This window comes from Penicillium hispanicum, assembly GCF_028827665.1.
Source record: "Penicillium hispanicum strain IBT 35686 chromosome Unknown utg000001l_segment0_segment0, whole genome shotgun sequence".
Lineage (NCBI taxonomy): Eukaryota > Fungi > Ascomycota > Eurotiomycetes > Eurotiales > Aspergillaceae > Penicillium > Penicillium hispanicum.
In genome coordinates, this window is record NW_026623193.1 from 4,275,292 (window position 1) to 4,297,022 (window position 21,731).

The following is a 21,731-nucleotide window of genomic DNA, read 5'->3' on the forward strand; positions in this document are numbered from 1 at the left end:
TATATATCCAAGCAACTTTCGGACACAATCTTGGAAATATCCGAAGCAACAATGGTAGCCCATGACGTAGTAGCCGTAAGCACCTTTCAAGTTTATCCGATAAACGAGACCCAGTATCATGGGTTAGGAAGTCGTCGTCCAATTGAATAGGCAGTCTGGCGTCCTAACATAACCATGCGGCCTTGGTAACCATAGGTTAGGACTTGGAATGCCAAGCCTTGTAGTTATGATCGCGGAAGCAACATACAGTCGACAACGTAGTCTCAGGAATACCTGGCAAGCTATAGTACCCGAAGTGACTCCCTTAGGTAAACTCATGCGACCGGTCTTAGATTATCTTAATGCATCAGTCTTCACTGGTTATTCTCTATTGGCTGAGATAGGCTATATCGGGAATATACCTGGGTACCCCCGCGCGGTATCATCTCGCATAACTATCGTAGATCGAAGGCGGACCTGGAAGCTGCCCAATTGATTTACTATACCTACACGAATTTCAGGAGCCTTTTATGATGTACTGAATTCGCAATGATGGGACGCATCCATGGATTTCAGACACCGATTAGCAATGACTAAGCATATCCAAACCCGTTCGCGGGTGGATTGCTTACATCATCCCCGCATGGCCAGGCACTTTCCCAGCTGCATCATCCTCCAAGCTTTCCATTTGACGGGTAGATCGCTGGTCTCTGCTCGGTGAGACCCTCTTTCACTACCGCTACCCAACCAAGACCCGACAGAGCGCATCCTGACCGCTGCTTGATGCTCAAACTGCGCCTACAAGCTCGCACACGACCTCGTCAACGCAGCTGCGATCGACCGGCCGGCCTTCTCCAATTGAAGGTCGCACTTCAAAGCGTCCTACCTAGCCTCGATCCCTCTAGCGTACTGCCGTGATGGCGGTTCAAGATACCTCTCCGCTCAAGCGTCGCTCCTCCACACAACACTACCAGACATTCGATACCCCGCCACCGAAGTCGCGCGGGCGACCCAATTCCGGCCAGTCGGAGTCCTCTGGAGATGCTCCTCTCGATCACACCCAAGAATACAATGATAGTTCTAGTGCGCAGTCACCACTGCCTAAAAAGCAGATGGCAGTATTGGCAATGATTGCGTTAGCTGAGCAGACTGCTCTCAATTCGATTAGCCCTTATCTTCCGGATATGGCTTCCACCTTTCCCGAAGTGGAATCGAGTCAAGTGGGAGTCTACGTGGGGAGCATCGCGTCGGCCTTTGCGCTGGCACAATTCGCCACCAATTATTTCTGGGGCTGGCTGTCGGATCGCATCGGGCGCAAACCGGTCATTCTACTCGGCACCCTGTTGACCGCGATGTGTTTTGTTGCTTTTGGGTTCTGCAGAACCCTATGGCAGGCTATCGTGGTGCAGGCGCTAATGGGTGTGGTCAACGGAAATCAAGGCTTGGTGTCAACCTGCCTGGGCGAGATCACCGACCGGAGCAACCAGTCTCAGGCCTTTACCTATTTACCAGTGCTCTACGGCATCGGAGGGATCACGGGTCCCCTCCTGGGAGGACTGCTGATCTTTGAGCGGAACCCGTTCACTGGCAGGGAGAATCCCTATCCATACCTTGCGCCAAACCTTCTCTCCGCTTTTATTCTTCTGGTGGACTTCGTCTTGACTTCTATGTTTTTGGACGAAAGCCTGGAAGACGCAGAGACACTCCCAAAGATCGGCAAGAAGGTTCGCAGCCTCTTTACCTGGCTGTGGCAATTCACCGGCTTTTCTCGAAGCCCAACCTATGTCCGAGCCCCCCAGAGTGTTCCTTATCTACCCGTCCGCCGCAACACCGGCGAAAGTGAAGAGCATGACAGTGACCTGGACTCGGCCTCTGAAGTGTCCAGCCAGTCGGGTCATCCTGTGGATGAGCTGACCTGGGATGAAATCTTCACCCGGGACACCATTCTACTGTTGCTCACCTATCTGATCTTTGCGTTTTGCAATGTCTCCTTTAATTCGTTATTCCCAATCTTCGCGCAAGCCAAACCTCCAGCCGGACGTGAGCTTACTCCTTCGGAGATTGGCCTATCGCAAGGTTTTGCTGGTGTGGTGACCATCATCTTCCAAATTGGCGTCTTCAACCGCCTACGCGACAAGATGGGTAATAGATGGTCCTACCGCGCAGGCCTTTTCGGCTTTGTGATTTCCTTTGTGTTGATGCCCTTTGTCGGGTACAAGAGCAGGTCTGGCGAGGGGCTGACTCGCAAGTCCGTCTTGATGGCCATCGAGCTCTGCCTTGTGCTATTGGTGAAGACTGTTGCCTCCGTGGGCGGCTTGACTAGTGCTCTGTTGCTGGTGAGTGCCGTTACCGTTCATGCTTATCGATTCCCCGAACTAACAAGCTAGGTCACCAATTCTGCTCCCAATCATGCCGTTCTAGGCGCTCTCAACGGTCTTGCACAGACCCTCTCTGCCGCCGGACGCACGGTAGGCCCGTTCCTGTCTGGTGGCCTCTTTTCATTGACATCCAAAATCCAACCCAAGGGAGAAGCCCTAGCGTTCGGTGTATTCGGCGCCGTCTCCTTTGTCGGCTTCATCATGAGTTTTGGCATTCGTGGCCGTTCGCTTGAGGCGGATGGCTGGGGTGAAGAGAGCGATGATGAGAACTACAAATCGGACGAGGACGAACCCAACGGTGCTTGATCCTCCTCAGGAGGTGTGAAAAAAGAAGAAAAAACTCGACCGATATGACGTGACGATTCGATGTCTTTTTTTTGAGCCTGCATTTGCACTACACATTCATATATTCCTCGACGAGGAATCGGCGAAGCATTCTTAGCCAAAGCGTATCCTAGGGCAGGGGTGTTTGCTTTCTTTGCTCTTTCTTCTCTTGCTTTTTATTGAACATAGACTTTTGGATGGGTGGCTGTTTCAAAAACTGGTGTATATGATTGCGTGTGATGATGGTCCTTACGGCTACTCAATTCGTCTTAAAGACAGGAATAGAATGGCGTCGAGGTAGTGCGACTCGCTTGTCTACAATTCGCTTCTTCTCTGACTGAAATCCCAGTCTCTGGAAGATAGGCGAGACTCTTCACGAGTCCATCTTTGTACCGCCGTCTTTGATCATAGTTTCTAGGGTTGATTCTGAGATTTCAAATTCCCTGAAGATTACCTAAAGAATATATCTCCCGACGGAGAACACCTGCTTCACAACTAAATACACTATAGTGGAATTGAGACAACGCTGTAAAGGAATCCCTAGGCACATAGTCTCGACGACAACCTCGAAGTAGAAAATCCCCTGCTTCGACGAAATGGCTACCCATCCGTGGGTGGACCGACGCAAGTCCTCGGGTAGCGACCTGGAGAGATAACGTTGATATTGTCCCTATACCGAATTAGCCTTGGATGTCATATCTTATCTTCTGGTGGGCTCGTATACATACGATGAACCTTCATCAATCAGTGAACCGGTGGGCCTCAATGGGGATGGCACAGTTGGCAGGCTCGCGCTGGTTCACATAGTCATCGATCCTGGGCGCGTAAACAGTGGCCCGTCCTTTGTCGATAGTCCTGTAGCCAGAGCAGCGGCATGTCTCAATGCTCTGTCACACCCACCGTGAATGCTGTGACAGCCTGATAGAAGAGCACACATATTTCGCCGGCTGCGGCAGCGACGTTGTTGCAAGTAAACGTGTTGGCCACCGAGTCGGTCTTTGACTCTATGCTGAGACCGCCACTAATCTGGCTCGATAGCGCGTGTGAGTAGTATTTCCCTACTGGCCACTGTGACTGCAGAGAAAGAAGGCAGGGGATATTGCTGTTATATCCCAAGAATACAAAGGTCACGAATTGAGTTCCTTGCAGGCGAACCTTAGGTAGCCGATATCATATTGTCTTGCTGAATGCTGTGTCTGTGTTCGCTACGAGCTCAATGTATTGACCGAATGACCCAATATGACAGTGTTTGGCGGGTGGCGCTCGCATTATGGTGAACATTGCGTAATTATGTGTTGCATGGCATCGAGAGATCCAATCGAGCCACGCGCTGGCTGGATCATCATGACATAGAGGCCCGACGGTGACCCCAATATGATATAAATTGAACCCGCGTCTCTCTCGCGGACTCTATCTCCCATACCCCTTGTCCTGAGGTCTATACTCGCAACTCCCTTGCACTCATCTAGTTGCCATGGCCAACCGCGAGGAAAGAGAAGCCGAGGATGCTTATGAAAGAGAGAACGATCGTTCGCCAGTTACCCAGGCAGAGCCAGACGATTCATATATGGATGAAAGAGATCCCAACCTCGAAGCCTCAGTTCCTGTTCAGAGTGACACCGCTCCGCTCGAGGATCCCGTCCGGCCATTCTACGCTGATACCGATCAGCAACTTGGTACGTGCATCCTCTCTCCCAATACTAGCATTTAGGGCACTAATTGGGTATGTAGCGGAGGATGAAAGGGACGTGCTGGACCAGTCTCAGATTCTAGGCGGAGATCGACTTCGTCATACCAAGCCACGCACGGCGAATAAATACAACGAGGGTCCGGGTGAGGAGGAGCTCCCAGAAGGAGCTTGATATCATCAATTTGGGAAGGGTTTGTTCAATAATACAAAGAATGGTCTTTTAAATAACAAGTAATTGGAATGAAAGCTGCAACGAGCTTAATGCCTACGCTCGTAAGACTATCCTATACTCGATCCGCGGGTTACGATCACTGGCGTGCTCGGAATGTCTCTCCGGACGTCACCAGCCTTCGATCGGACAATACCAATCACACGGGCTTTCTTGAACAGATTCTCTCTTGCGTTGCTGGGCCGTACAATGGACGTCGGACCAGAATTGACTCGTTTTTTCCCTGGATGATTATTCCAAGAGTACTATTACGCCACCGAAGAGCTCAAGCAAAACTCGACTTGACATCCCGCGTCCGCTACCAGCTGTACAGCCAGGTTGGACTAGGAAGGACGATCAGACAGTCGCGAGATCTGCATGGATGGCCGCCGAGGCACGATGTAACGAGTCCACCGCGATCGCAACTCGCGTCCAGGGAGACCGAATCCCCGAAGGATCACGGAAACAGCGCAGGCGATCCTTAACTCCGTGCGATCCAGGCAAGGCTGTCTGATTTATACTTGCTCTCGCTCGCTCTTGTTCCTATTTCCCCCCTTCACACTTCAATCACTTTGTCTTTTGTATATACTCGTCATGTCAAAAGTCGTCTTGATCACGGGTTCCAACACGGGCATCGGCCTTGAGGTCGTCAAGGCTCTCGCCGGCGCCAGCCAGCCATATACCATCCTGATGGGTGGACGAACCCCCCAAAAGGTGGAAGACGCGATCTCTGCCGTTCAGAAGGAGTTTCCGTCTACGTCCAGTACATTCACGCCTATCCAAGTGGACATCGAATCAGACGATTCGATCGAGCAAGCCTTTGCTGCAGTGCAATCCAAGTACGGCAAAGTGGATGTGCTCATCAACAATGCCGGTATGGTCGCATCCATTTCCCTGTCATCCTCATTGAGAATTCTCTGACTCTTTCCCAGGAGCCCAGTTCGACCAGCAGCTCGCCGCCGGCAAGCTCAGCGCCCGGGAGATGTGGAATCAAACCTGGAACGTGAACACCACGGGAACGCAAATCCTGACCTCGACTTTTGCTCCTCTCCTGCTGCAGAGTTCTGACCCTCGTCTACTGTTCATCACCTCGGGCACATCCACTCTGGCAGGCACCGAGAACGCAGCCATCCCCGTGAACAAGGTGCCGCCCAAAGGCTGGCCCAAGACGGGCTTCAGCGTGCCCGCCTACCGCAGCGCCAAAACTGGCCTCAATATGCTCATGCGTGAGTGGCACCGCTGGTTGAAGGAGGACGGCGTCAAGGTGTTCGCCATCTCGCCCGGATTCCTGGCCACCGGCCTGGGTGGTAACCCCGAGGCCTCCAAGAATATGGGTGCCCAAGACCCCTCGGTTGCCGGTCCGTTCATCCACAGTGTGATTGAGGGCCAGCGGGATGCCGATGCGGGCAAGGTGATCAACAAGGATGGCATTCAACCCTGGTAGATTAAGGACTCGAATAGATGAACTTGGACGCCGGCGACTTGGTTTGTCAAAATCGAATATGAATAGAATACTACTTCCTCGTTTGTGCCTGTGCTTTCACTAGTGAGATACAGGCTTCAAAGATGCCACAGATCCTGTCGCCACGGTTTCAATAGATGCATTTTTTTTGCTTCCACAGAATGTATTCAAGTCTGTAAGTTGCATCTATCTCCGCAAATACCGGCCACCTCATGCCCTTACATCAGGATCTCAGTCAGATCGGATTTTTTGGTACCAGGACATCATACGAGCGCTTCTTCACCTCCACAAACTTGGTATATTCGGACATACGCAAAGATAATATACTCTTTGACCAACAAGGCCACGCTCTACGTAGTGATTTTGGCGCCAATTGTCCATTTGGACACCCCAGTCCTTCTCTTCCGGTTCTTTTCAATGGATCGTCAGAGACTGTCTCTGATGCCACAGATCGGTTTGCTATGGGTTCACTGATCTATGAACTGGAAATTGGAGACAGGTCGGAAATATCCTTGGACGATAACGGCAGCCTTATTTTACACAAGATCAATACGGCTCACGATGGCCTTGACTCTCTGATCAAAAAAAAGCTTGGCGTGGACAGTATGATTCTACAGCAGATATGCTGAAGCATGCCGAATGTCTCGATGCTGTCCAGGATAGTTGCCGGCCAGTTGAATATTGGGTTTCTAAGGCAGAATTAATCATGCGAATTGCACAGTGGAGGAAGAACCGGGAGGAGCAACATGGTAATTTGGCCATTAATGAAAATGCTTAGGGGAACCAGGCTAACAATACATACTTGGCTGTGTCCTCTATTCTTTACCAACCGAGCCTTAGCTGCAAATTTTAACAGAGCGTTATGGCTGGAATATAAATGAGGAGCTGCGCTTTCGTGATAACACTTTCATTTCCCCTAGAGGTGAATTCTCTAGCTGATACTACTTTAATTGTGAAGGGTTAATTTAAATGGGATATCAGTTCTACACCCCAAAGAGCCGCCAAGTGGGAAGTAGGAAGGGGACAAGGAAGGCAGAAGAGTGAATGACCATGACCGATATATCATTTAGAAAGAAACGCTAAGGATTACCGTTATTTCCTGGGTATTGTGCTCTAGTACACTTATATAGAACCCTTACTCCTCCCGCGAAATTCTCTATACTATTTCCAGGATCACGCTCTATATTCCTGGGAATTACGAAATTTTGGAATCCTATATTTTAGATATTAATAAACTATATTCTAAATAGTATATAGGGCAGTAATATATCTGGGAAAAGCTAGGTAACTTCAGTCACTGTTGTATGGGTTTTTGGTTGCTGGATCAATACTAGCAATTCGTGGACCTCCCTAACGCTAAGGATACTAGGAATACACCACATAGAAAATAGAGCATAGAGCGTTCCTGCAGATCCTTCTTGTTCCACTCGTAAATAGAAATAAGAAGTCGTGAGCATCATGTATCTCGTTAACCGTCGGCCATATCGATGAACTCCGAATCGGAATGTTGAGAGAGCCCATAGATCTCATTGTCTGTAGAGATCTCGCCCTCCTCAGGCTCTAACTGGTCCACTGTGAGGTAACTCATTGGCTTGGTTCCACGATCTGGCTGCTGTCTCTTCTGGAGCATCTCATTTTGCTGCAAGTCTGCCGAAAATTGGTCGTCTTTCAGCTGTCTTTTCTGTAGCCGCCCTTGCTGCTTGGAAGCTTTCTTATTAAGCTCCTCCTTTTTCTTTGACTGGACCTTCTGCTGCTTTGCATCAGGCGCCTGTCCTGTCTTCAGCTTCGCAGTTTGTTTTGACCTAGTTGTTTTCTTCACATTTCGACCGTTTTGGGGCCTCTTTCTTTTCTTGGGGGAACCACCAGGCTTGCGTACTCCCGTGCGCCTGACCAAATGATCAATGGGACATCCTTCCTCCCAGCCCTCGCTTGTCTCGCCCGTAATGGCACGGCATCGGGGACATGTCCTTCCGTGGCGAATGAAAAGCTGGTGCAACGAGTACTTCAGTTCGTCTGGGATGCGCACCTCCAGATGACTGAACGCAGTTATCTCATTCGAACCAGTGGCCGGTACCCAGCCCAGCCATTTGGTGATGCGGAAAATATGCGTGTCGACTGCAAAACAGGGCCGCTGCAGGCAAAAGAGGATCACACATGCAGCAGTCTTAGGACCAATACCGGGGTACTTGGTCAGCTCAATCATGGCGGCGTCTTTTGAAAGATTGTGGAGATGATTGAGGGAAAGAAAATGCTGGTCTGCACAAGCAATTTCATATTGCTTGTCTTTCTCTGCCTTTTCGGGAAGCAGTGTTGCTTCCTCTTTGTCAGGGGATGCAGCTCCGTTGGAAAGCAGGTGACTGCGACGGTCCTGGTTCTCCTTGTGGACCATGTCCAAGATGGCTTTCAGGCTCTTGCTCTTGATAGATGCGAGGCCTCCGCTTTTCATCGCCTGAAAAACATCTTCTAAAGAGGCCTGTCGCACAGCATCCCAATTGACACTTCCTTTGCCAACTCCGTTCTGCAGAATACCGAATCGCTCAACGAGTCCATTGAAAGCCTTAGCAGAGTTGGTGCTGGTTGTGGCTCCACTCAGGAGGGTGCGGATCAGTGCATCAAGCACAGAAGGGACCTCGCCACAGCCCGTGACGGTAAGAGACGGCTCAGGAATGGTTTTGGGTGCAACATACTCCCCGTGGACTTTGGTGAGAATCTCATTGACCTTCTCGCAGTCCTCTCGCGTTGGACGACGATGACTGGGAAATGGAGATTTGCCGGGCGTTAATCTGTAGTTGCTGCGTCTGGCCTTCGTATCTGCCGGTTTTGTATCTGCCTCATCGACTGTCTGCTGGGCTTCTCTTTCTGGCTTGGAAGGGGCAGTGTTCTCCTTGTTAGGGCCATTGATGACAACTGAAAAGCTTTCACTAGCAGGCAGCAGAGATTGAAGAGTCCCTAAGTTGTGTGGAAGCTCATCAGGAGCAGTGGACTGCAGAGTAGGTGGCTTGAGAATCAGCTTCTGTGATTTTGTGGCTTGCTTGGGGAGCGCCTTTGCCTTTGCCTTTGCTATCCTTTTCCCAGCCACTCTTTTGGACGATTTCCCTTTTCTGGACGTAGCACGCTTTTTTATTTTGGCGGTCCTTTTGGTAGTCCCTAGAGAAGCTTTGGGTGTGGCCTTTGTTATGGGATTGACGGCTTTGGTTCTAACAGGAGCCTTCGTTCCAGCCAGGCTATTGACATCGTCGGCTGCACTCTCACTGGGCTGGACAGTATCATTGGCGACGCCATCAGCTGAAATTAGGCTTTCAGATGTTGTTCTCTTCCTCTTGCCTGTCTGTGGTGTGGTTGATCCGGGAGGTGTGGCAATGCCATTTTGTGAAGTTGCAGTCAAACCTGCTTCGAGTTTGGCGGCAGAGCGAGTCACACGAGTTGAATCCATCTAGTGCAAATCTGTTAGTGATAGGTGTTACGGACCGATTCTCAAGAATCATGGAAATGTGTACTGTTCGGTATGACGTCAAATTCATGAAGTTCCTTGCTGGCGGTCTCTTGGAACTTGGTCGTGGACCCGAAAGCTTTGGTCTGATGAAAGCAAGTGAATGAAGCTCACTGGTGCGAGTCAAAGGGCAGGGAAGGAAAGGTGAGTGAGGAAGGAAGCGTTCGTGGGAACGTCCCGGTCTGGTCAAGATATACAGAATGACACGTGACAGCGACAGCGCTGCGCTGGAGACACTTGGTAGTTCAAATGGTATTGTTTTTCAAAATGGTATCTGATCTCGACATGAAACTCGTCGAGAGCTCATTGCAACAAAGACATTCAGAATCATGCATTTTCACATCACTTTCGCGTCAGATTGTCAAGTAAAAGCAGATCCTCCGCCCCGTCTAATATGCCATCCTCATGACACAAGAAACGCCCGGACTCCAGATGCAAAAAGATCGAGTGGCTCTAGAAATAAAGGAGAAATGGCAGATAAATCATTGATCATGGGTGATCAGCAAGGTTATGAATGCTGATGTCCATACGGTCTGAGACCTTGGGGTGCTCCTCGGAAGTAGGCTTGGAGCTGGTCTCCGGGGCATGCAAGCTGGACTGGGACGCTGGGATGATCTTGCCGTTGGTATCCATCGAGACGCCATTGGCGGCGATCTCGAAGTCGGTCACACTGGCGAAGCCCTGGGCGACAGCCTCTTTCGCCTTGTCAAGAGCCTTGACCTTGCGGCCTTCTCCACGGACCTGTTCTAGATGCTCAAAGTAGCCCGGGGACACGGGAGTCACATATCTACCACAGAATACGCCAACCTCAAAGTTTTGCGGTTCTTGTTGACCATTCTCACGGGCGATCTCTGCGCATGCGCCTTTGAGGTCTTCCAGGGTCTGGAAGATGACGCTCTCGGCGCCGATGTGCCGGGCAATGCTCGCGGTATCTCGGTTGTGGGCAACGAGCTCGTGGGGAGAGGCCAGGTCGATACCGTAGATATGAGCGTGCCTGGAAAGAAATGTTAGGCTGGTACCCATCAATATGAAGGCATAGCAAACTTACGTGATCTCTGGAGCACAGCTGGCTAGGTAGACCTTCTTCGCACCGGCCTCACGAGCCATGCTGACAATCTCTCGACTAGTAGTACCACGTACGATACTGTCATCCACGAGCAGGACATTGCGGTCCTTGAACTCAGCCTTCATAGCATTCAGCTTGCGACGGACACCCTTTTGCCGGGTCTTCTGTTCGGGCATGATGAAGGTCCGGAATACGTAGCGATTCTTGACAAACCCGTGACAGTAGGGCTTGTTCAAGTACTGTGCGACGTGGGTGGCGGAGGTAGTAGATGTTTCAGGAATAGGAATAACAACGTCAATATCGTTCACGACGTCAGGGCCCAGGACCTCAAGCACACGGGCACCCAGACGGTGACCCATGCGCTGGCGGCTGCGGTAGACACTGATGCCGTCAATAACGGAGTCTGGGCGGGCGAAGTAAACATATTCGAAGATGTCCGGGGCGTAATTGCGCTTAGGAGCGACCTGTTGGAAGACGGGCTCTCCACCCTTCTCAATGATCACAGCCTCACCGGGCTGAATGTCTCGATGATTCGAGAACCCGAGCTGATCCAGAGCAACGGACTCAGAAGCCATCATATAGTCTGTTCCATCGCCGTCCAAAGATGGACGGGAGCCAAGAACAAGTGGTCGGATGCCATAGGAGTCTCGGAAGCCCAGCACACCAAACCCTAGAAATGGTCAGTATCAAAACCGGATGAATCGGAATACCTAGAGAACTCACCAGCCAGCATCGCAGTGCAAGCCCATCCGCCTTCGCATCGCTCATACATGCGGCTCAAGCTAGCAAAAAGATCTTCCTTGTTCACACGCGCCTTCTTGGTCTCGCTGAGCTCATCCGCAAAGATATTCAGCATCAATTCGCTGTCACTATCGGTGTTGATATGACGGTGTGCCTCCAGATCTAGGTACTTCTTCAGATCGGGAGCATTGATCAGGTTTCCGTTGTGCGCGAAACAGATGCCATACGGGCTGTTGACATAAAACGGTTGGGCTTCAGCATTGGCACTGCTGCCCGCGGTCGGGTACCTCAGGTGGCCAATACCCATCGAGCCGGGCAGATTGGCAACCTTGGCACCGTCCTGGAAGACCTTGGCGGCCATACCGTTGGCCTTGAGCTGGTAGATGCGACCCCCTGACGCGCAGGTCGCGATACCGGCTGCATCCTGACCACGATCTGTGTTGCACAACCGCTTTAGCGCCTCAATTCGATCAGAACTATCGGTCGCGACTCACGCTGGAGGAGGTACAGGGCCTCGTGCAGATCCACCGCGGCAGCGGCGGAGGGGTTGGCGAGGATCAAAGCGATAATGCCACACATATTGACAGCGGGGTAGGGTTGGGTTCCTATCAGGCAACACAGAGCAGTCAGCGCAAAACTCACCACGGTCAATTCAACGTGATAGCATGATGGCGGGGTGAGCGTCTCAAGTCAGGAAGGAATGTTCTCCGCAGCAATGGCTAGGAAGTCTAACATCTATAAAAAATACCGGGGTTCATCATAGAGACAGGGGCCATAGGCAAAGGAACAGAACAGCACTCACCAAGACCAGAACGCAGGGAGCTAGGGGACAATTGTCATCACAACCCCAGGAGCACGGAGGGGAAAGGAGAGAAAATCTCCATAGTGGCATTTCCATCCGCCGTGGTTCGTCTCCACTGAGATTTTTTTTCGCGCCGACGCCGGGCTGACTCATACAGCTGACTCAGCAGTCACTGTGTGCCCCGCGTTAGGAAGTATACAAGGGCTTCCACTGGTGTCTGACTACCGATTGACTTTTATTTATTGATTGATGCACTTGCTATTGCAAAATCAACCAGCCTCTCAGGTACAAAGGTTCAATGAGCTTTTGGTAGGATGCCATATGCGCATTTGTTTGCATTCTGCATTCTGCGTCGTCTTTATAAGCGATGGTCTCCCGGGCTGCTACCTATGGACTGTACCCCAGTAAGGTCAGTGCAGATTAAGATCACGTTAGTGGTCACAAACGAATTATGCTATGAAAATAATGGTCATTTCTTCTGTGGTTATTCAATACTACAACAATGCCTAAATATATGCCTGTAGGCTAAAGGTGTAATGAAGGATATCTAGAAGAAGCTCACTACTAGAAGCCGAATGACCCTTATAATAGACATCTGTATCCAAAAAAGACGAAGAGCAATTTAAGGAATTAAATAAGATTTGTGTCTGTAGCATGTCTACTACAAACAGCATTAGTTCCAGTAGGAGATTGTTTCCTGTATAGGGTTTCTTCCAGCTGCTTTGACCAGGTCGAGAACTAGCACCAGATTAACCACCATTTAGACTGCCTTAGGGACCGATCCAAACTGTTAGGACTAATTGGTCCATATCCTAAATAAGATATTCCTTGGGATTACTTATTGCGCTTTATCACTCCCCATATCAACTGTCAAAGACTCATCACCAGTGACTGCCAGCCTTCTCTACTTTATTTGGTGACTGCTTTGATCCCATACAGCCAATGCTTCTCTGTTTTCCCTCATCTTGCTAAAATCCTTGTCTACTCCCTCATCCAGGGAATTTTCCTTCTTTCAACTCCATTCTATAACCAGAACCCCCATGCTCTTCATCTTCAGCTCACTCAGGCCAAGAACCTTTCCCTACTCTTAGTGTCTGGAAGTCCATGCGCAATGGGGACCAAGATCACTAAAGCTCCTTCTCATCATCTGCTTGACGACAGACTGGCTAGAGACTCTATCCCACGCCGACCAAATTCTGCTGTTGTGACCTTGTCATCGACGCAAAGGCAAAGTCAAGACTCGCTTCCCGACGAAATGGAGTTTTCACCCCACTCTTCTCAGTCTCCAGATATGTCTACCCCCCCAAAGTCTAAGAGCAAAGGTTCGCAATCCCGAACCAACACATCCAGCCGAGCCTCACATAGCGACTCGTCGCCCCAATCCGTTGATCTGACTTACGATCTGACGTGCATTGACTTGACGTCCGATGAGCCTATCGACAAGACAATCAATACATCTCTCTCGGCAAAATTAGGTCAGATATATGCATTTCAACATGGCAGTTTGGGTGACCGGACAAAGGAGGTCCAACGAAATGACTGGTTGACTCTCCAACGACGTGAGTGCCCCACCCAGGGACTCGCTGAGGCAGTCGTCGATGACATTGTCTACCGGCCATCAATGACAGTAGAGTTGAGAAATGGGAACTATCTCCGAATTGAAGTGATCAGAAGCCGTTGCGGTGTTTTCTTCCTCTATGGTCGTTATCTCATGAAGTCCACGGAGATCCCTGATCGATACGTTCCAAACTGCAAAGGAGAACTAATCTGGCTTCCACAGAGGACAGAGCCAATTTCTCTGGATCAGATTAAAGGTTTCTGCAAGGTTGTGTTCACCAATTTCCGCAAACACGACTGGAAAGATCACGATCACCTTGTCTGCCGTCTGAAGGTGATATGGAGAAGTCGAGACATGATCCGAACGGATCTCCGCGAGGCTCTCGTCACCCCCGAAAACACGATTGAGTATCTCTTACCTGAGGAGACGGATAAAGGATTTGGTCTGACGTCGAGGGAGCTGCGAGACAATTGGCGTGGTGTCGATCGCACCAAGCCATTTGGAGACGCTGAGGTCTCGTGGTCTCAAATGATGCGCCAGCAACGCGTGGTCATTGACCTCGAGAACCCTGAGCGCGAGACCATTGATCTCACGGATATGCGTCTGCGTACATACACCTTCGGAGATGCGTATTGCGGTGCCGGTGGAGCATCTTGCGGTGCTCGCCAAGCTGGTCTAAAGCTGATCTGGTCGTTTGATGCCGAAAGCCAAGCGACGGACTCATATAAGCGAAACTTCCCAGGAACAACCGTCTGGAATGCCCCCGTGGATCATTTTCTAGCTATCGAAGATGCTGGGATCCCTGTCGATGTCTGTCACGCATCACCGCCTTGCCAGCCATTCTCACCTGCCCATACTGTGCATAATGAGCCAAGGGACGAAATCAACTCTGCATGTGTTTTCACGGCGACCGACCTTCTTAAAACTGTCCGGCCACGAATTCTCACCATGGAGGAGACGTTCGGTCTTCTCGAGCGTCACAAGGAGGTTTTTCACCGGGTGATCCTGGACTTTATTGAGCTGGGGTATTCGGTACGCTGGGCGGTGCTGGAGTGTGTCAACTATGGTGTGCCTCAGTGGCGGAAGCGGCTTATTATTTTGGTTGCTGGGTAAGCACTCTTTCTTCGTCAGCTCTTTATGCCTTTTTTTTCGCTGACACTGTCGACTGTTAGTCCCGGCGAGTCTCTACCTAACTTACCACCACCTACTCACGCTCTTCCCGGTGCTGGGCTTCTGCCATTGAACACCATCTCCAATGCCATCGATGGCATTCCCTTGGATGCAGAAGACCATGACGTTGAGAAAGGACTGCAAAGTTATCAAATGCTAGGCCATCGCGAACCCTACAACAAGCTTCAACCGGCTCGGACAGTCACCTGCAGCGGCGGAGAGTATAACTACCACCCCTCTGGGCGACGCGGGTTCACCGCGCGCGAGTTCGCGTGCTTGCAGACCTTCCCCGTGGACTTTCAGTTTTCTGATCAGAAAGTGCGCAAGCAGATCGGAAACGCGGTACCGCCGAAGTTTGCAGAAGCTGTGTTTCGCGAGGTGTGTAGATCACTCCGTGAGACCGACGAGAAGGAGCTGGAGAAGAACTAGTTAGTGGTTGCGGTGATGGCGGTGGTTGGGGCTCTTATCACGGCGGCTGTGAAGATTTGAATTGCCCGAGGACGAGCAGGTGGCGCAAAAGACGCGATTTGACCATCGGGGGATTGAGATCAAATTAGCTGGCATGAAGTTCCGATATTCGCTGATTTTTGAGCAAGTTAGCGTGCTACCGAAATTCAACCGTTCTAATGCCACCTGATCCCATACCACCCTGGATATACCTCAATAGCATGATGGAAGGAACAGGAATCCCTCCACTTGGCATTGTGGTTTATATTGAGGCTTAGTAGAAGAAAAACATTCTACCTCCACAGGTATTTGGTGCTAGAAGCTGTCGAGATACCGATGTTGAAACAGTGTTGTACATCACTCCTGGGCCATTGAATACCACCGATACTCGGGCGACCGAGAATTTAGCGTTAGAGTAGCCATTGAGCAATGCGAACGAGATCAGTTGATGGAGAAGGACACCACGGAGGGACCGCTGAACTCATAGGTTCTATCATGAGTATTGCAGACGCCGGTTCAGCAGAGGTGATACCCGACACTAACCGACTGGCCTCGGCATGAAGTCAGTTTGACATGCTTTGCTTTCCCCCAACCACTCCGCATTCTCCGCAGATCGCCCGCTCTTTATTCTTCTCCTTCTACCCTGTCCTCCTGTCCTTTTATCCTCTTGCACTCTTGATCCTCTCTTCGCCCAACCTCACTCTTTCCACACGATGTCCCTTCCTGCAGTCCGACGGCTGACCCACTCGTCTCCCCGCACTCTGGCCCGCATTTCCCTCTCCAGATTTCCCACTTCGACTTCGACTTGCATTCTCGCTGCTCGCTCTCCCGTGTCCGCCAGTGCTTCACGGGTCTCCAGCACTTCTCAATTTTCCACCATGGCTGCTCGTCAATCTGCTGCCCCAGTGGCACCCGCCGACAAGTCCTACGACCCTGAAATCCAGGACATGGCGAACTATATCCACGACTATAAGGTGGATTCGGATCTGGCGGTGAGTTGAGCGTGACTTCGTGGACCAGGACCAGTTTGGAAACTCTGACACATACGATAGTTCGACACCGCCCGTCTGGTGTTTCTGGACACCCTGGGCTGCGGCCTGGAAGCCCTGAAGTTCAAGGAGTGCGCGAAGCTGCTTGGCCCCACCGTGGAGGGCACGGTGGTCCCTAACGGCACTCGGGTCCCCGGCACCCCGTACCAGCTGGACCCCATCAACGGCGCGTTTAACGTCGGGGCCATGATCCGCTGGCTGGACTACAACGACTGCTGGCTCGCCGCCGAGTGGGGCCATCCCTCCGACAACCTGGGTGGTATCCTGGCTGTGGCCGATTGGATCTCCCGCACCAACCGCGCGGGCGGCAATCTGGGCAATGGCAAGATTGTCAAGATCCACGACGTTCTCGAGGCCATGATCAAAGCCCACGAGATCCAGGGCGTTCTGGCGCTGGAGAATTCGTTCAACAAGGTCGGTCTCGACCACGTCGTCCTGGTCAAGGTGGCGACCACTGCCGTCGTCTCGAAGATGTTGGGTCTGTCGGAGAAGCAGACTGCGGATGCAATCACCCAGGCTTGGGTGGATGGCCAAAGTCTGCGTACCTACCGCCACTCGCCCAACACCATGTCGCGTAAGTCGTGGGCTGCTGGGGACGCGTGCCAGCGTGCAGTGAACCTGGTGCTGAAGGTCCAGAAGGGCGAGGGTGGTCTGCATACCGTTCTTTCCGCACCCGTCTGGGGATTTTACGATGTTTTGTTCAAGGGCAAAAAGTTCAAGTACCAGCGGCCCTATGGCAGCTACGTGATGGAGAATGTCCTGTTCAAGGTCTCCTACCCTGGTATGTATTTTGATCTCGCACACCCTCTAGAAAATACTGGACTGACTGGATATAGCCGAGTTCCACTCTCAGACTGCCATCGAGGCCGCCCAGATCATCAACAAGAAGCTTGCCGCTATGGGCAAGAGCGCTAAGGATATCAAGGAGATCACGAACCGCACCCACGAGGCCTGCATTCGCATCATCGACAAGCAGTTCAAGGCCATGGACAACTTTGCCGACCGTGACCACTGCGTCCAGGTAAGCATTACGAACCACCATAACCTGGTATCCATCTAATTTGATCCACAGTACATGGTTGCCACCATGCTGGCCTTCAACCGCCTCACTGCCAACGACTACGCCGACGGTTCTGAGGCCGCCACCTCGCCCCTGGTCGAGGACCTCCGCAAGCGCATCCGCTGCGTCGAGGACGAGCAGTTCACCAAGGACTACCATGACCCGAGCAAGCGCACCATCCCCAACGCCTTGACCGTCACTCTCAACGACGGCACTGTACTAGAGGAGGTCTCTGTCGAGGCGCCGCTGGGCCACCGCCTGCGCCGCGAGGAGGCCAAGCCCGAAATTCTAGCCAAGTACAAGCGTCACCTGCAGGCGCACTTTGACCAGGCTCGCATCGACGAGCTGCTCAAGGTGGGCTGGGACCGCCAGCAGCTGGAGAACTACGATGTCGACCAGTACGTCGACCTTTACGTGAAAGACAAGATGGTTGCTTCTGCGTAAGCAACCAGCGAAGTTGAATATTCTGCGATGGACTCTTGGGTCTCTCGAACGGGCTTTCTACGTGTATGATGACCATATTGCCATATAACGCCAAATTCTACTATAGAAATTCAGTTCCACCTGAAAATGGTGCGAACAATACTCACAAATAAAATACAAAAGTGCGAAAACAACTCTGACGCTCCAGACGTGCAAGTCTTTGGTTCTGTTGGCGTTGATGCCCTGAGGTGGCGATGATTCTTCATGTGAGTATAGCGGCACATTTCTTTAATTTAGCGATAGCAAGGATCTGGTGATATGTATTGGTCAATGTTTGTTCACAAGTATCGTTCTGACAGAATTCTGAGAGCTGTAGTATGTGAGTTTATACTAACGCATTGATCGGGGATCTGCCGAACGCGGATGCTTTGGTCGTTCCCTATTGATTACATCTGTAACTACAGTAGACTCTCCGGCATAAATTGCGAAATGTATAGGATCTATCGATCAGAACACAAGAAAAAGGAACGAGGAAATACAGTAACCAGCAAGACGGAGGGAAAAGAATTCCACGGTCAAAATCCCGAATAGCCTCAACCAGGGTCCATCCCACTCAGATCCGAGAAAGCCAAGAACGGCGGGGCCGCCGCGATCGCTAGCTGCAACCCGATCGGAGCTGCTCCATCCCTTGATCAAACCTTGAAACCTTAACACACCTCTCACCCCGCGCATTGAGACATATCTGCATGGTGATGGCCAGCTCGGCAGGAAGCAATAGCGAAGAGACGCAGTCGCCCCGTTTCTTGATCCGACAACCGCGCGCGCTGCAATGGTTCGAGAACGGGCGACTGGTCAAGCGTCATGACTGCGAACGATCAGCAGGTTAGGGAGACCCCGACGGCGCACGAGACCGAGCGCAGTACTCATGCATCACGCCCGCAGGCCGGTTTGAGCTGTTCCTGGACTTGCTCTACGTTGCGATCCTTTCGAATTTTGCCGACACGCTCGTCGAGGACATTTCCGGCGCGAAGCTTGCCAAGTACATTGTAAGACTCTCTTCAACCATTCCGAGCTAGTCCTAGCGCTATGCGCCCGGCAATGGGAAGGAAAATGGGACTGATCGCGCCCCGTACAGCTGATTCTGGCTCCATCATGGCACGTCTGGAGCGATCTGCGCGAGCTGATGAACTCCTTCTACAACGATGACTTGCTCCAACGCGTGCTGATCCTGTGGGTGATGGCCACGCTGGTCGTCTACGGCAACAACGCGCCGCTGGTCGAGGAGGACATTGGCGCGATGCGCTCAGCCGTCGCATCGTACATGGTCGCCCGTCTCTCCTGCACCGCGGCGCATTTCTACTTCTCGCTGGCGAGCTACCACCACCGACCGCAGCAGCGTCTCTGGTTTGGTCTCTCCTTCTTCACGCTCGCCATCTATATCCCGCTGTATTTCGAGTCGGTGTCTATCCGAGGCAAGATTGCCGCTGCCGCGGTCGCCGTCTTCATGGAGGAGATCTCCTGGGTATTCTGCTACTCACCCGCGGCCAAGAGGCTTCTGCGCGTCAAGTATTCGACGGCGGTGGACATCCCCCACGAAGTCGACCGGTTCGCGGCCTTCTATATTATCGCGCTCGGTGAGTTCTTGTACTTGATCATTGTGGGGTCGCACGCTGCGATCGGGTTGAACGAGCGCCTTCTTCGCGCGATCTGGACGTTGATCATCGCCTTCTGTCTGAACTGGTTATATGCTCACGCCGACGGGTCGATGGATACTACCCACCCCTTGCGACACAATATCTACACGGCGTTTTCGTTTGCAATTATTCACCTTCCACTCATTGCCAGCCTGTTGGCAGGCGGCCATGTGGCGGCAGCATCCGTGGAGGAGAGAGAATTCGAAGACGCGCAGCGATGGCTTCTATGCGGTGGCCTCGGCGTTGGAATGATCTATTTATGGGGCTTTGCCTTGCTCCATGGCTCTCGGGACGAACCGGGCACTTTGTGCTTGAGCAAGGTATGTCGGGTCGTCGCCGTAGAAGTAACGTATTGAGTTGCTGACTTTGATTTAGCCTCTGCGCTTGGTGATGCGACCCGTCACCGGGGTGATCATGATCCTGATTCCTCTTGCTCATCACCTCGGTGCTACTGCTGTGCTGTCGATCATCATGGCGCTTTTCGTCTTTTGCGTCATCTGGGAGAGTGTTACCTCGCTCCACAGCGGTGCTCACTTGTGGGAGAAATGGGAGGATACAGACTACCCGGATCAGTGCCGCAGAGACGAACTCTCAAAAGAGAATGGCGGTACTATCGAGGCTTAATTAGCCCTGTACAGGGTGCAGCATGTGGTGACTAGCCTCGCCTTGTTAAACGTGTCTAGACTTGGCGGTTGTTGGTCGATGTTCTATAATGTCTATTTCTAGTGGCACCATACCGAATTAGTATATGTTAATAATCTTATGAAATAATTAATTTCGTGTTTGTGGGTATACACCTCTGACCAGGTATCTGGATAGGCCAACCTGAGAATCCGTCCAGCCTAGCAGGAGGGGTTGTTGGTATAGCTGAAGGGGGTCGTCGATGAAGTAGCTTCTTTTCTTGGACGGGGTCGTTTGTCATAATAGGAAAGTCTGAAACATGTAAAATAAGTGTTCATGGAAGGATTTCCGATGAAAATCAATTGGCTAGATAAAGGCAATTTCCAAGTAGCCAGCGAGCCATCCCCTATAGTCGTGAGATGCGCAACAATGTAGACAGCCTATAACAGGAACTCGGAAATGGATACAGAGCCACGAGAAATCATCATACAGTTTCCGCCGGTGAATATGCCGCTTGGCATAGAGGGCATTTATAATGGCGATACTCGAACCAGGACGTCAAGCAAGTCAAGTGGAAGGCGTGATGACACTGATTCAGCACAATGATACAATTGTCATGCACAGACATCTCTCCGTGGGGAGGGGATACATTGTCTGAAATAGCGGCCGATGAGTCACCCCCACTCGAGGGCAGATGGGCAGCTTTGGGCAAGGGGAGGTACGGGGACGACGATAAAGATGAGAGGCAGATGGGGCTGCGAGTAGGTTAGTGGATCGTTACACATCAAAATATCGGTGAGTGTGCAAGAGATAAGGGTTGTGGGCAATGGACTGGCGGCCAAGAAGTGAAATGCCGGTTCAGGACGACCCAGGCGATGGTAGTGTGGATATCGCTGCAAAGACGGGCGAGAGGCCCCGTTGCCCAGACCCAAACCAAGCGATGGGAAGATAGTTGGAGACTGTTCAAGTCTGTATAGGGCAGGAAGAGCCGTGACCTCACTCTGGGCATTCTCCGCACTGCATCATCGTGGTCTCAGGCCAAGAGAGACGTATCGGGACAGAACCGGGCACCAGCAGCATATGGATCGGGTAGAAACAAAGCCCACTCACCAAGTATCATGAGCATATTGCTGAGCATCGCGAGGATTGTTCTGCTGCTCGAGCCACCGTTCAACGCAGACTTGCTCCATCGGCGGAGTGATGTCGTGACTCTCGCTCGAGGAACGCTGGTAGGTACGGCGCCGATGATACCTTGCGATCAAACTGGAAAGACGACAGGTCAGTACCTCTGTTCCGGTACGGTTGAATGCTTCGAGATTCTTCGACTGCAGGACGCGGGGCATGACCAAGGACGTCTGTGCTCGACAAGGGAACTCACATCGGAACGATACTGATGATGAAAAACAGCACGATGGCCCCAATCACGACTCCGACGACCTCGGCTTGGGGAAGGGCGTCGTCGGCCATGAGCGGGGGATGATGGACCCCGGGGCCCGAGTCCACGCAAGGAAGAGCGAGCGAGAATACGAGACAAGCGACTGGGGTGATGGCACCCACTAACGAGACACG

At 51.7% G+C, this 21,731-nt stretch overlaps 9 protein-coding genes across 9 annotated transcripts; 6 read left to right on the forward strand and 3 right to left on the reverse strand.

Moving 5' to 3' along the window:
• Positions 1-896: 896 nt before the first annotated feature.
• Positions 897-2,663, forward strand: N7459_001598 (MFS transporter; the record flags this gene model as incomplete). The annotated part of the gene is made up of 2 exons (XM_056940783.1): positions 897-2,315; positions 2,367-2,663. The coding sequence occupies 2 exons, from the start codon at positions 897-899 to the stop codon at positions 2,661-2,663; spliced, it is 1,716 nt and encodes a 571-aa protein (XP_056805063.1).
• A 1,492-nt stretch (positions 2,664-4,155) lies between these two features.
• Positions 4,156-4,543, forward strand: N7459_001599 (uncharacterized protein; the record flags this gene model as incomplete). The annotated part of the gene is made up of 2 exons (XM_056940784.1): positions 4,156-4,357; positions 4,413-4,543. The coding sequence occupies 2 exons, from the start codon at positions 4,156-4,158 to the stop codon at positions 4,541-4,543; spliced, it is 333 nt and encodes a 110-aa protein (XP_056805064.1).
• Positions 4,544-5,173: 630 nt separating this feature from the next.
• Positions 5,174-6,023, forward strand: N7459_001600 (putative short chain dehydrogenase; the record flags this gene model as incomplete). The annotated part of the gene is made up of 2 exons (XM_056940785.1): positions 5,174-5,453; positions 5,512-6,023. 2 exons carry the CDS (start codon positions 5,174-5,176, stop codon positions 6,021-6,023), a joined length of 792 nt encoding a protein of 263 aa, XP_056805065.1.
• Positions 6,024-7,509: 1,486 nt separating this feature from the next.
• On the reverse strand, positions 7,510-9,474 carry N7459_001601 (endonuclease III domain-containing protein; the record flags this gene model as incomplete). The annotated part of the gene is made up of 1 exon (XM_056940786.1): positions 7,510-9,474. The coding sequence occupies one exon, from the start codon at positions 9,472-9,474 to the stop codon at positions 7,510-7,512; it is 1,965 nt and encodes a 654-aa protein (XP_056805066.1).
• Positions 9,475-10,020: 546 nt separating this feature from the next.
• N7459_001602 (amidophosphoribosyltransferase) lies at positions 10,021-11,917 on the reverse strand (the record flags this gene model as incomplete). Its single annotated transcript, XM_056940787.1, has 4 exons — positions 10,021-10,525; positions 10,580-11,267; positions 11,321-11,773; positions 11,833-11,917. The coding sequence occupies 4 exons, from the start codon at positions 11,915-11,917 to the stop codon at positions 10,021-10,023; spliced, it is 1,731 nt and encodes a 576-aa protein (XP_056805067.1).
• A 1,514-nt stretch (positions 11,918-13,431) lies between these two features.
• Positions 13,432-15,297, forward strand: N7459_001603 (DNA cytosine methyltransferase; the record flags this gene model as incomplete). Its single annotated transcript, XM_056940788.1, has 2 exons — positions 13,432-14,807; positions 14,871-15,297. The coding sequence occupies 2 exons, from the start codon at positions 13,432-13,434 to the stop codon at positions 15,295-15,297; spliced, it is 1,803 nt and encodes a 600-aa protein (XP_056805068.1).
• Positions 15,298-16,028: 731 nt separating this feature from the next.
• Positions 16,029-17,868, forward strand: N7459_001604 (putative 2-methylcitrate dehydratase; the record flags this gene model as incomplete). Its single annotated transcript, XM_056940789.1, has 4 exons — positions 16,029-16,307; positions 16,368-17,145; positions 17,201-17,385; positions 17,437-17,868. The coding sequence occupies 4 exons, from the start codon at positions 16,029-16,031 to the stop codon at positions 17,866-17,868; spliced, it is 1,674 nt and encodes a 557-aa protein (XP_056805069.1).
• Positions 17,869-18,593: 725 nt separating this feature from the next.
• On the forward strand, positions 18,594-20,165 carry N7459_001605 (uncharacterized protein; the record flags this gene model as incomplete). Its single annotated transcript, XM_056940790.1, has 4 exons — positions 18,594-18,729; positions 18,790-18,893; positions 18,983-19,861; positions 19,917-20,165. The coding sequence occupies 4 exons, from the start codon at positions 18,594-18,596 to the stop codon at positions 20,163-20,165; spliced, it is 1,368 nt and encodes a 455-aa protein (XP_056805070.1).
• Positions 20,166-20,652: 487 nt separating this feature from the next.
• On the reverse strand, positions 20,653-21,505 carry N7459_001606 (RING finger protein; the record flags this gene model as incomplete). The annotated part of the gene is made up of 2 exons (XM_056940791.1): positions 20,653-20,917; positions 21,273-21,505. Coding segments are annotated over 2 exons (498 nt in total), but the record flags the coding sequence as incomplete, so codon positions are not given.
• Between the last annotated feature and the right edge of the window lie 226 nt (positions 21,506-21,731).